General features: G+C 39.6%; 1 protein-coding gene across 7 annotated transcripts in view; it reads right to left on the reverse strand.

Moving 5' to 3' along the window:
• Positions 1–8,377: 8,377 nt before the first annotated feature.
• The window catches only part of TMTC4 (transmembrane O-mannosyltransferase targeting cadherins 4), a 70,630-nt gene continuing 66,013 nt past the window's right edge, over positions 8,378–12,994 (reverse strand). For 6 of the 7 annotated variants that reach the window (XM_038569978.1, XM_038569977.1, XM_038569982.1 and 3 more), the window contains 2 exons: positions 11,412–11,481; positions 8,378–10,190 (listed from right to left, as the gene is read on the reverse strand). In XM_038569978.1, coding sequence (XP_038425906.1) covers positions 10,042–10,190; positions 11,412–11,481 — 219 coding nt within the window. In that variant the 3' untranslated portion in view covers positions 8,378–10,041. Of the gene's footprint in view, positions 10,191–11,411; positions 11,482–11,514; positions 12,025–12,994 lie in introns of those variants that run through there. The other variant, XM_038569983.1, reaches the window with a different exon arrangement.

Here is a 12,994-nt window from a genome sequence, read left to right on the forward strand (position 1 = left end):
CCCTGCTGTCAGATATCATTTTTAAATTTAATTAAATTCAACTTGTCAACGTATAGTATAATACCCAATGCTCATCCCATCATGTGCCCTCCTTAATGCCCATCCCTCCATCCACCTCCTCTTTGGCAACCCTTTATTTGTTTCCCAGAGTTAAGATCTCTCATGGTTTGTCTTGCTGTCAGATGTTTAAAAATAAGGCATTGACTTTTTCTCCGCAAAAGAAATGTGGTATCTTTTCTGAAAAGTCTATGGACTTTTCCAGGCAATTGCAGTTGAAATGGTTTATGCTATTCTTGCCCATCTTCTGTACTTCTGGGGATGACAAGTAAAGACTACAGAGATAATATATATGAGATTATTTCATTAGTTTTGTTGGATAAATCCCTAACCATGAGTAAGAGAATAATTATGAGAACTCCCAGAAAAAGTAATTTGACCAATAAAATATGTTATCCATCATGATGGAAGCTAATTACATTGCAAAGAACCATTGTTCGGCCACAAACTAATCTCTGAGTATATAATATTGCTGTCATCGTTCTTCCCAAAACCAGAATCAAGTAATTTGGTCCTGCTCTCCAAACAGTAACTTTCTAAAGGAAATAATGCTGACCTGGTGCCTAGAAATGTAGATATTACAAAATGTAGCTTGATTCCCTTGAACTATTGATGTAGGAAATGAACATATTTTGAGTGCTGTCATGTGACCAGCATATTACGACTCTTCTCTTTTTTTAATCCCTTGAATGATAGTATGAAGCAGAGGTTATCATTCCCATTTTACATATGAAATGGCTCCAAAAGGCTAAACAACTCACTTAAAGACATGCTGCCAGTAAATAAAAGTGATAGGATTTGAACCCATATCTGGGTGAGCCCCAACCCATGCTCTTTAACCTGAGGGCTAAAATAGGGAAGCTGGGTAATATACACTGAGATGTATGTCATCTGGGCTCATAGTTTCTTTTTAAGTAGGCTCTTTTAAAAAGGTTTTTTTTTTTTTTTTTTTTTTTAATTTATTTATGAGAGACACAGAGAGACAGAGGCAGAGGGAGAAGCAAGCTCCATGCAGGGAGCCCCATATGGGACTTGATCCTGGGACCACAGGATCATGCTCTGGGCTGAAGGCAGACACTCAACCGCTGAGCCACCCAGGTGTCCCAGTTTCTTTTACATTTGAACCTTGTTGTTAAAGGTACTGATTCCAATGAACAATTTCTACATGTGTAGTTCTTTCCCTGAAGAGCCTTCATATACGTGATTACATTTGAGGCTTACTCTTGCATTGTATGGTAAAGACCAGTTAGAGAATTTGTTTTACTTTACAGATGAAGGAGGGAGGTTACATAGCTTGCCCATTCTTACTGATAATTTCAAATAGCAATGTTTCTTATTGTCAGTGCTTTTCCAGAACAAGGTTTCTTAGTAGGAAAGCAGCAGTCACCCAGGGAAGGGTGATATTTGACATATCACTTCAGTGTATCCATGGGAGGAATGTGTCTTCCTGTTCACTTTGCAGCCAACATAATCTGTGCTATCTTAGTCTGATGAATGGCAGAGGAGAATTTTCCTTTTTCAGTCTGAGGTACTTTTACCTTCAAAATATTGTGAAGGACTAGAAACCTTGAAAATATTTTGTTTCCACAAAAGCATTGGCATTTCAAACATTCTTACATTTCACAACAAATATTTTATTTATTTTTAATTTTAGATTTTATTTGTTTATTCGACAGACAGCACAAGTGGGGGGAGTGGCAGGCAGAGGGAGAGGGAAAAGCAGGGTCACCGCAGAGCAGGGAATGGATGCGGGGCTCCATTCCAGGACCCTGGGATCATGACCTGAGCTGAAGGCAGACTCCCCACTCTGAGCCACCCAGGTGCCCCCAACACAACAAATTTTTAAATAACCATTTATATCAGCATCCAAAGAGGCTCACTTTTATAGCTTTTTATAGAAGACTTCTGTATAAGATTTAGGTATTTTAGTAAAAAAGGGTTATGCATCTGGGGATGTTTGAAGACCCTGGCATAGCACAACCCTCTTATTTCATAGAGAGAAATTAACAACAAAGCCGCAACCACCACTACCACTATTAATTTTATTAGAAGCACCTTTGATACGCAGTAAATAATTAAGTGGCTCATTCCAGGTTTCTGGTAACTAATAGCAGGTTGGAAGTGTTTGTAACTAACTGAATTATTAAAGTTTTAAAAAAAAATGACTAATGCCTTGAACTTGGCCCTAGGATAATCTCATACTCCTGGTCTCTGTTCTTTCTACTTTATCACCTTGTTTGCTGATGTCTGCAAATTACTAGACCAGTACTCTAAAAGCTATCATCCAATTTACTTTATCAGAAAGTTCTAGAAATGAGTAGCTTTTATTTTCTTTAAGAACAAATCTCAAGTCTGGCCATCAAAATTAATGCTATAGAAATGTAGCTGCTAAGACAAACCTGCTTTTAAAAGATGAATAAAAGTGCAATTTAAATCTGCAGGCAAAAATTTTTCTCAAACGCTTGTCACAAGTTGGAAGCAGAAATCTTTATTGTTCCTTGAAAAATGCCACGTATTTAAAAATTATCAGAAAGGCAAGATGCTCAAGATAGTCTTTATAAATAGTGTAGCAGATTTAAAGGGGGGCCCCTGGGTGGCTCAGTCAGTTGGGTGTCTGATTCTTGATGTTGGCTCAAGTCATCATCTCAGGATCATGAGATTGAGCCCCATGTCAGGCTCTGCACTTAGTGTGGAGCCTGCTTGGGATTCTCTCTTTCTCCTTTTCCTCCCTTCTCTGCCTGTCCCTCTCCTGTCTCTCCTGGCTCTCTAACTGTACACATAAAAAAATAAAAACAGTACTTGCTAAATGAATCAGACTCAGAACACAGTGCTAAAAATATAAATCTGAGATTGTTTCTGAGGCATTTAATTACAGGATACGAAACTTCAAGAAAAGTAAGGGTTATCCCCCTTCAATTATTTATTGAACATTATTACATGTCAAACACTGATCTAGGGCTTTATATAACTTTTCTCATTTAAACCTGTCAATAATTCTGTGAAAAAAGGTAGTTTTATCCCGTTTTGTAGACAAGAAAGCCAAATTGCTGAAAGACTAGGTTACTCGCTGAACTAGTTTCCTGGGGCTGCCACAAATTATCAGGGACTGGGTGGCTTTAAGCAACTGAAATGTTGCTCTGGAGGCCAGAAGTTTGGAGTCACTTACTTTGAAGGCTCTAGGGGGGATCCTTCCTTGTCTCTTCAGCTTCTGGTGGCTCCAGGCATTCCTTGGCTTTTGGAAGCATCCCTGCTTCTTTCCTCCTATGGCCATTTTTCTCTGAGTATCTCTCTGTGACCTCTCCTCTTATTAAGACACCAGTCTTTGGACTTAGGACCCACCATAAATCCAAGATGATTTTATTTCAAAATAGTTAAGTGTATCTGTAAAGGCCCTCTTTCTAAGTGAGGTCACATTCTGAGGTTCCCAGGGGATATGAATTTGGGAGGTGACACTACTCAACCCACTACATTTGCCTAGGGTCATACAACTGGTTAAGTGGAAGAATAAGATTCAAAGCCAGGTGTAACACCTTTTCCTTTCACATGCAAGCTTTATGCACCCAAAGGCTAGCTATTTCCAGACTACCACCAAGATGGTCACATAGCATCTAGAATCTAGTGAAGATATAAAGGCTTTGTTCAGAGAAGAGTCTAAATTGCACACCCGGGGTTCAGCCAATGATCTGGAAAATGCTGCCTTCCAAGTTCTTGCCACTCAGCATTGCTCTGGAGCCCCCATCTCCCCAGAACTTTTTTTTGTCTGCTGGGCAAAGCAATTTAGCAACCACCTTGGTTACCTGAGTTTCCATTATAGTATCTCCCTCCCACCAATGCCCCTTAGCACAGCTTTATTACAAACAAATCCATGGCTCTCTTGAGTAAAGATTTCTCTGTGAGCTGCACATGTAGTTTATTTAGAGGGAAAAATTATATCAAATGATGCAGATATTACAAGGTAGAAGGTGAAAAGTCTCTCATTCCCACTGCTTATTACAAAGAATTGGCCAACGTTAAGATAAACTATAATTCCTATAAAAGTTTAAAGAGATTGGAAAATGACAGAAGAGGCTGAGAGCCTTAATATTTAGTATCTTCTTTTGGCTTCTGTCCCCACCATTATCTTTCCTTGTCTCCTTCATTCCAACCACGCTATTCCACACAGGACCTTTGCTCCTTCTCCTTTGAGCTAGACATCAGCTTGTCCAATTTGTATTTTATGAGGAGTATTAATCTTAAAAGAGGATAAGAGCCTAAATTAATGTCTTCTTGGTAGAATTTTAGAGGTGAACGAGATCATTTAAGACAAGACTCGGTGGGATTTTTTTTTTTTTAAGATTTTATTTATTTTTTCACAAGAGACACACAGAGAGGCAGAGACACAGGCAGAGGGAGAAGCAGACTCCATGCAAGGAGCCTGATGTGGGACTCGATCTTGGGACTCCAGGATCACGCCCTGGGCTGAAAGCAGGTGCTAAACTGCAGAGCCACCCAGGGATCCCCTCTGTGGGATTTTTAAAATGAGGCTATAACATTCGATAATCATTAGTATTAGTATTTATTAATGAATATTTTGAGTAATATTAAGTACCTTACTTTACTGAAAACTAGGGTTACTCAACTCTGGGGATCCCCTATTTGGGCCAAATATGGTAAATGCAAACACTTATCCATGTACAATATGGCTGACCCCTTGATGGACTTTATGCCTTAATGTCCTCTTCCCCAGATGCCCAGTGAAGCTTTCACTATAAATTTGAGGTCCAAAGGAGAAGGCAGAGGTGACTGAACCATTATCTGTTTCTGTGAAATAGAAAATTGAACTTGATTGTAAGTTTCATTGCCTCCAGGAAAAACAGATTCACTAACTGGTGGAGAATTTTGAACACAGAAGAAAAGAAATGCCCTGGCAACATGGGACTTGGACAGCTACAAATGTAGACATGAATGCTTGACCAACAGGCCTGTGGACTCCCCAAGAGAAGTTCCCTGGAAAGGGGATGGTAACAGTGCTTAAAGGCTGAGGTAAGGTAGACTGAAGCTCCATAGGGGCAGAAATTCCCTTTGTATGCACTTTCTTTGGTGTCCCCAGCAGCTGGCACAGATGGTATACAAGAAATTATTTTGTAGCGGGGTGGCGCCTGGGTGGCTCAGTTAGTTGAGTGTCCGACTCTTGATTTCAGCTCTGGTCGTGATCTCAGGATCATGAGATCGAGCCTCATATTGGGCTCCCAGCTTGGCAAGGAGTCTGCTTGAGATTCTCTCTCCCTTTTCCTCTGCTCTTCACCCCTCTCTAAAATAAATAAATATTTTTTTAAGATTAAAAAACATATTTAGGGACAATTTGTAACATAAGAATGGCACAAGAGATCCTTGTGGTGGGATTGTTCTATATCTTGACCATGATGACCACACAAATCCTCACAAGTAACATTTTATAGAGCTAATGAGGACATATGAAACTGATGAAATATGAATAAGGTTGGTAGATGTATCGATGTCAATTTCCTGGCTGTGATCTTATACTATAGTCACTTAATCTATTACTATTGTAGGAAACTGGGTGTAGAGTATTGGGAGCTCTGTATTATTTCTTACAACTTGCATGAATCGACAACAACCTCCAAATGAAAAGTAGTGATGTGAGAAAAAATAAAGCAGTAATGTGAGAGTAAAAACAGTCTAAGAGAGGTGATAGCAGTCCAGAATGTAAATGTGAGTCAAGATAGACTGACTTTGAAAAGCTAAACCCTGTTTAAGTTATTTATTTATTTTAAAGATTTTCTCTATTTATTCATGAGAGACACACACAGAGAGAGGCAGAGACACAGGCAGAGGGAGAAGCAGGTTCCACGCAGGGAGCCTGATGTGGGACTCGATCCTGGGACTGCAGGATCACACCCCGAGCCAAAAGCAGATGCCCAACCACTGAGCCACCCAGGCGTCCCTAAGTTTTTTATTTAAATTCCAGTTAGTTACTTAAGCTAAACTGTTTAAAAGAGAGAAGCCCCTGAGGGAGGAGTCACAAGACAGACACGTATGTGGAAATCTAGGGGTGGATGCTCCCCAGAGGGAGATAAAGAGAAGTGGAGAGCTATGAGCTTAGTGCTACTTGCCCAGGTGGGAGGAACGCATGGTGGGCCCCAAAATACACATCACAAGATCGGGCCCAATGCCATGTAGAGTGAAGAGGGCTCCAGTGACCTGAACATCTGCTGGACATCGTATTTGGCAGATCCTCTGTGAAGATTCTGGCTGGCCTTACAATTTTCATTCCCAAACTGGGGTTTGGCCAACCATAAAAATGTACAGATGTGTCTACATCTGTCTCTTTGTGTAACCTGTAACATATGGGGACTTTATTTCCTCTTTTCTAGAGCTAAACTCCAACCAGGTTTGGGTCCTGACTCGGCTTCTATCAATCTATGTTTAACTATATGAGAACACTAGCATTCCCTCACCCACCCACCTCCCATCCATCACCAGTTGACTCCTAAGCATTTCTTAGATCAGTTCACAAGTCTTCAACTTCACTGCCACTTGGTTACAGCAAGCTGGCTCATCCTTCCCCTGGACACATGGAATGGTCTCTTCACTCCAATTCCTCCCCCATCGATAGCCCAAGTGATCCTTGCAAAATAGAAATCTGATTGTGTCGCCTCTCTACTTTGCAGCCTTCCATGGTTTAAGGACCGTTTAGTCTGCAAACCCTGGTGAATCTGGCTCTAGTTACCTTTACCTGCTCTAGCAAGTGCCCCTCCCCCTTCTCCTTGGACTTTGTTCTGCAAGTACTCTAACTTTTTCACCCAAGAGCCTTTGCATGTGGGGTTTCTTATGCACACAGCCCAGGTGTTCCCAAGCTTGGCACTACTGACACTTGTGGCCAGATAATTTTCTTTGGTGGGGGCCATCCTGTGCATTGGAGGATATGCAACTGTAGCATCCTCTCACCCACCATCAGTTGCGACAACCAAAAAATCTCCAGGCATTGCCAACTGGCCCCTGGGGGCTGAATCTCCCCTGGGTGAGAAAACTACTGGCCTAGAGCGATCTCATTCCTCTCTGCCTATCAAATCTCAGTTCAAAAGTCACCTTCCCTGGGAACCCCTTCAGGCAAGATCCAGTCTCCCTCTTCTATTATTAATTTTATGACTATTTGATAAGTATTGTTTCTCATGGTTACTACCCGTTACATGAGGGCAATGGGCCATGTCAACTTCTACACACCACTGTATTCCCAGTGTCTAGGAGAGTATCTGGCACAGAGCAGGCACTTAGATTTGTTTGAATGAGGGAATGAGTGTGTTTAAGGTCAAATCTGCTGTAAAATCTGCACCCTTCCAAAATCCAAGCTATCATTTATTTCTTTATAATAAATTTATTTTTTATTGGTTTTCAATTAAGCTATCATTTATTGAGGGTCTACTGGGTCAAGTACTTCATTGCCATGAGGGAAGTCTTATTATCCCCATTTTACAGACGAGAAACTGAGGCTTAAGCAGTGCTAAATGGCTTGCCTATGACATCACAGTGGGAGAACCCAGACTCAAATCTAGGTTTTCTCATCCCAAAGTCTAAGCTGATAGATGTGAATACAGACATGGATGTCCAGTGCTTTGCTGTGGGGCTCAGTCTTTTATCCTGCATATTTTAAGTGAATAATTTGAAATCAATGCAAAGGCCATGCTTAAGAAATAGGATAGAATCAGAACCCCCGGGGGCCCCATCTAGGCAGTAGGCTAAGTCTAAGGATGAAACTTTTAAGAATTACTTACTTTATAAGACTGCATGTAAACAAAGAAGAAATGTAGCAAAGAGAGAACAACTGCAAACTGCTTTTCAGGATTTGGGGATTTCACCATCAGGGAGGTGCAAGATGGGGATCAGGACTCAGATTTCTCAAACAGGAAACTACCCCTAACCATGTCTATTTGGACAACCACCCATCCCACCCCCCTACAGTGATCAGTAACAAAAACATTAAAATAAGGGGGAGAACAAGGTGACAGTCTCCCGCTTCTGCCTCCGGTGGACGGTTGGGATGGAAACCCAGGAAGGAGAAGGTAGGTGCCATCGAAAGGTGGAGAAAGAAGGAAGAGCACCAGTGTGGTGCACTTTCAAGATCTGCAGAGACAGGAGACTGTAGTACCAATCAAACTACTGTTTTCTCTGCAAAGAAGGCAGCTGTGATGGAAATCCTGAGAGATGGAGCTGGAACAGTGCAAGCTAAGGTGATTCCTTCTGCAGGCAGGGCTCCCGGATAGGTGTGTCTTGATTTGACATGAAAGTTTTAGTATCAGTAGAAAAAAAGAATCCTGAAGGAACTTTTACAAGAAATGTTTTTCTTTACTCTCAAAAGGCATGTACTCTTTTAAAGAAAGACATTTGCTTTAAAAACAAAAAAGATCAACAAGCATATAGTGCATCTATTATCTGCCAAGCTGAGTACTGTAGGAACATAAATAAGAATATGACAGCTCTTGCTCCTGAGAGATCTATAAATTGTTACTGTTATTTTGGGACCTTTTAAGAAATGTTTGAAACACAGCACTTTCTTTTCTGATGTATGTCAAACACTAGCACTTTCTTTCCTGAAGTACCTCAAACCATCATAAGTTACGATTTCTAAATTACAATTTGACGCAGACCTGCCCTCCCATCCAAATTTGAGTGTAGAGAATTAAATTCATTTCCTTGTGGATCTGTTCATCCTGTTCTCTAAACCTGGATATTCCAGACTGCAATCCTATTACATGGTCCTTGACACCAAAGAGAAGCCACATACTAGAAAGGACGAACTGGTCACTTTGATTTCATTTTAAAGGGAAAGGAAGACAAAGTTCACTACTTTGAAAATCATCTATTAAGAGGGCAGTACAACATTTTTATACCAGTTTGTGTAATAATTTTACTGCATAAGAAATTACAGAGATTGCATAAATCATTAGCTCAACAGTATATATAGAAGAGCAAAACAAAGCAAACATGATTATTCTGATCAAGTAAGAGGAAAAATTTCAAGTCTTAAAAATACCACAAACACCCCAAGTATGACTCCTTTTAAGAGAAAATTTACCTCTTGCATTTTCTGGATACAGTAATGACTGCAGTTCCATTAAGCCAAATGGAAAACTGCTTTACAGCTAAAAACATGAAAAAGCAATTTACATAGATACGTAGCCCTCTTAATACCGGATATAACAAAAACAAAGACTTCAGACTGCCTGCTTTTGCCTAAAGCATGGCTTGAATTTTCTATTAATAGTAACAGCTTAAGTAGAATATGAATACTATATAACTTCCTATGTTATGAAGCTGCACAAATTGGGAGAATCCAAAAATTATTGCAGGAGTGAGTGTCTTCCAATGGGGGGAAAAGTATATAAATATATTAGATGTTAAAACTTCATTCTTCGTGCAATTATTTGCCCTGTTCAAAACATAAAAATACAAATAAATATATTTCCTTACAAATGAAGTTTATGGTGTATTGTTAAAAAAATGATTAAAAAAACAAAAATCTCAATTTATTCTTTGTCATTAAATAAAAATTCTAATATACAGACACATTTGATATTTATATAAATTGTTAAGAGTCAGTTTGTCATTTCTTGTTCAGGACTGACATGTAATAGTACTAGTCTCTGTACAACATGGCTCACACCCCAAATGCAGGTTTAATTCCACTGCGAGTTGCTCCAGATAATTTTTTTTCTCTTTTTTCTTTTTAATTAAAAAAGATTTTATTCTTGGAATTTTAGAATTTACATTTGAGTTGTCTGAAAAAATACAATTTCAATGCAAAAACCACATCAAGCATTTAAGAGTATATTGCTGGTGCTGTAATCTTTTTGCATGTCTTTGTTTTCATAGAAAAAAAAACCCAGAATAAAATAAACAACACTTAAGACTTTCAAATGGTTAAACATAACCACATAATATTAATGATATGCTTCATGCACACAAACAAAAATGTAGGATAAAGGATCAGACGTTTTTCTTTTGCATTTGTTCCAGCTTTCTTCTTAACAGGCCATAATTCTCCTTAGTTCCTAATGCAGTGGGGTCAAGCTGCAGAGAGATTTCATAGTGTTTTTTGGCCAAGTCTAGATGTCCCCAACGATGATAAAGCACAGCTGAAATAGCAAGAGATGGATTTCATTGGAAATGCTTCTGAATACCTTGAGGTATTCCTAACCACTTGTAAAAAAAAAAAAAAAAATCACAGCACCTCTGCAAACAGTTTTCAGAAATTGTTGTTTAAAATAATATTGTCTGTACCACAAACTTTATTTATTACAACCACATTCTCTGGTGATTGTCCGTTTAACCACCTCCTGTTACTCCTGGGGTTCTGCATATCACTAGACATAACCCATCTACCTAAAGCAACATTATTACATAAAGAATTAAAGGAAGAGTACACGAAGGCTGCCATGAAATTTCCAGGAAGTAAGGCTGGATAGGGCTGGAGTCCGCCACTGCTCAGAGGCCTGACCACGCAGAAGCCCAGCATATGAATAAAAGATTCCCCTATATCTTTTGTCAAAATAATATCTTGTTTGTTACTAGCTAGAAATAAGGGCTCTAACATTAAGATCTGACCATAAAATGATAACTAAAATCTAATTATCAGAATGATAAAATGTCTGATTATTATTGTGATTTTGTGAGTAAAACCAACTTTTGACATGGGCAGAAGGGTAACTGTTGCCGTTTCACGACTTTCATGATGAGAAGCTACAGAGTCTGTAGGGAACAGATTTGGTAAAAATATATTCACATGTGAACCATTCTAAACATTGACATTGTTATGCTCTAAAAATCTTAATTATTGAGATGTAAAAATGGAAGAAAGCAATTTTAAGGAATAAATCACTGTAAATGCACTTTTAGCCAAGATATGAGAACACATAAGAACACAGAGACCAGGCTACAATGGGAGGTCCACTAGGGAAGAAGGGAGAGGACATAAGTTAGATTAGAAACTTCCAAAGTACTTCTTAGTTTAACATTCTAGGATCTTTCACACACAAAGGAAGAAAATCAAAGTTTATCATAAAAAGGGGATACACTGAGTGGGGGATTATTGGAGTTGGTCTAGTCATACAATTATGACTTGTAAATATGACTTACTTAGATACTTTTTTAATGTGTTAATTTCTTAAAACAAACACACACACACACACACACACACACACACACACACACACACACATCTTAGAACCAGATTATAAAGGCCAATACAGGCTAGATTTGAAAAAACCATTCTCCCAACATTGATTTTACAGAAATGCACACATTTTTTAAAACTTCCACAGGACTTCAATACAATTCAAACTGAAACACTTCCTTACCCAAATTACCATGGTAACTTGCAGCATTTGGATGAGCTTTAATTGCTTTGAGAAATAAAGCTTCAGATTCCTGAAGAATGATATTAAAAAAAGAAGGTATTAAGGTATTGACGATGCAAAAGCAACACAGTTTTGCTGTGTATGGTTTTCAGACTTCTTAATGTTCTCCTTGTGTACCACTGCATCCTTTTCCCAGAAACATTTGGGAAGACTAGGAGGGTCACACCCTGTGCAGAGGTTTGGAAGGGCAGGCAGGGCACTGTGCGGCAGGACAAAGGTGACAGGGCAGCAGTGAGGGGAAGATGGGCAGTGGGAAGCAGTGGTAGCCATAGAGAGAGGATGGATATGCAAATGAGCTCTGCCACTTGCCTCCCTGAGGAGGGTGGGATTTTGCTACTTACTTCAAGTAGCAAGATCCCAGGGTGCAGTGGAGGATGAGCCAAAGTCAAATGACCAGGAAAGGGCTGGGCTGCTAAGGACACCCACAAAAGTATCATTTTCAGTTAGCATCAATAAACTCATTTCCAGGTTTCTTAAGGTAGGAGCTTGGGGCCAATTTAATCTCCCCCAAGAACTCACAACCTTCTCAGCAATCCATAAGTAGCCCATTCAGCTGGAAAAAATAAGCAGAGAGAATGACGGTTTGACAGCCATCTGTCATCTAAGCAGTCACAGTACTGCATGTGACCATGACCAAATGCCCCTGATGGGCGCGAACCGATTCTTCTATAGACTTGCATTTCCTCCAAACAGTGCTCACTTTCAATCGGGTTGCTATGGGGCATGGCCAAGTGTCTTCTTACCTGATCATTATGGGACCATGGCTGCCTGGATAGTCCCATTCTACCATAATACTGAGAAATAAAGATGCCTAACTGTTCTTTGTTGACACCTGCTGGGGTAGCTATTCACACCATCCACATTTGTGTTCCTAAAGGGCCATGTATGTGTTAGTGAGTATCAAACCCTAATCTAAATCAACTAAAGTTGGTGGTTCAGGGATGAGTTTGCTCTTTCGAGCTGCACCTTCTGTGAATTTCCAAGGGAGCTTCCCACATCTAGGATCACGCATCTTATAAGGTATAGAAAGACTGAATTTCTTGCCCAGAGATGGCCTCGGGAACTCCTGAGAAGCAGGCTGGACCCTTGGGAAAACTTCTTTGAAACCACAATCTTTTAGAGAAAGCTGGCAAAGGAAAATTTGTATTTTGGGAATGTCATCCAGAAAGGACTGAATGAATGAAGATCTCAGGCTAACATACAAGATGTCAGCAAATATCACTACCAGAACTCAGTCAATGACTATGGTCCAAGTTAGAATAGCTGAAACTCCTTTGAGGCAGTGTAAGGTTCTCTTGCCATGTTAGGTATGCTGGAAAAAAAAATTAAGGATTGTAGAGATTTGTAGCTATGCTCTAAGTAGCTATTCTTTCTGATGATTGTCAAACATTATCATTTAACCTAAAATCTGAGAAATAGGAAGGCCAGGGAATCTAAATCGACTTTAAAACTTATTTTCTTTCCTTATCTTAGGCTCAGCATCCTGGCCTAGACAATTAGGATGCAAAATGTATAGAAAAAGT

Source organism: Canis lupus, chromosome 22 (assembly GCF_011100685.1).
Source record: "Canis lupus familiaris isolate Mischka breed German Shepherd chromosome 22, alternate assembly UU_Cfam_GSD_1.0, whole genome shotgun sequence".
Taxonomy (NCBI): Eukaryota; Metazoa; Chordata; class Mammalia; order Carnivora; family Canidae; genus Canis; species Canis lupus.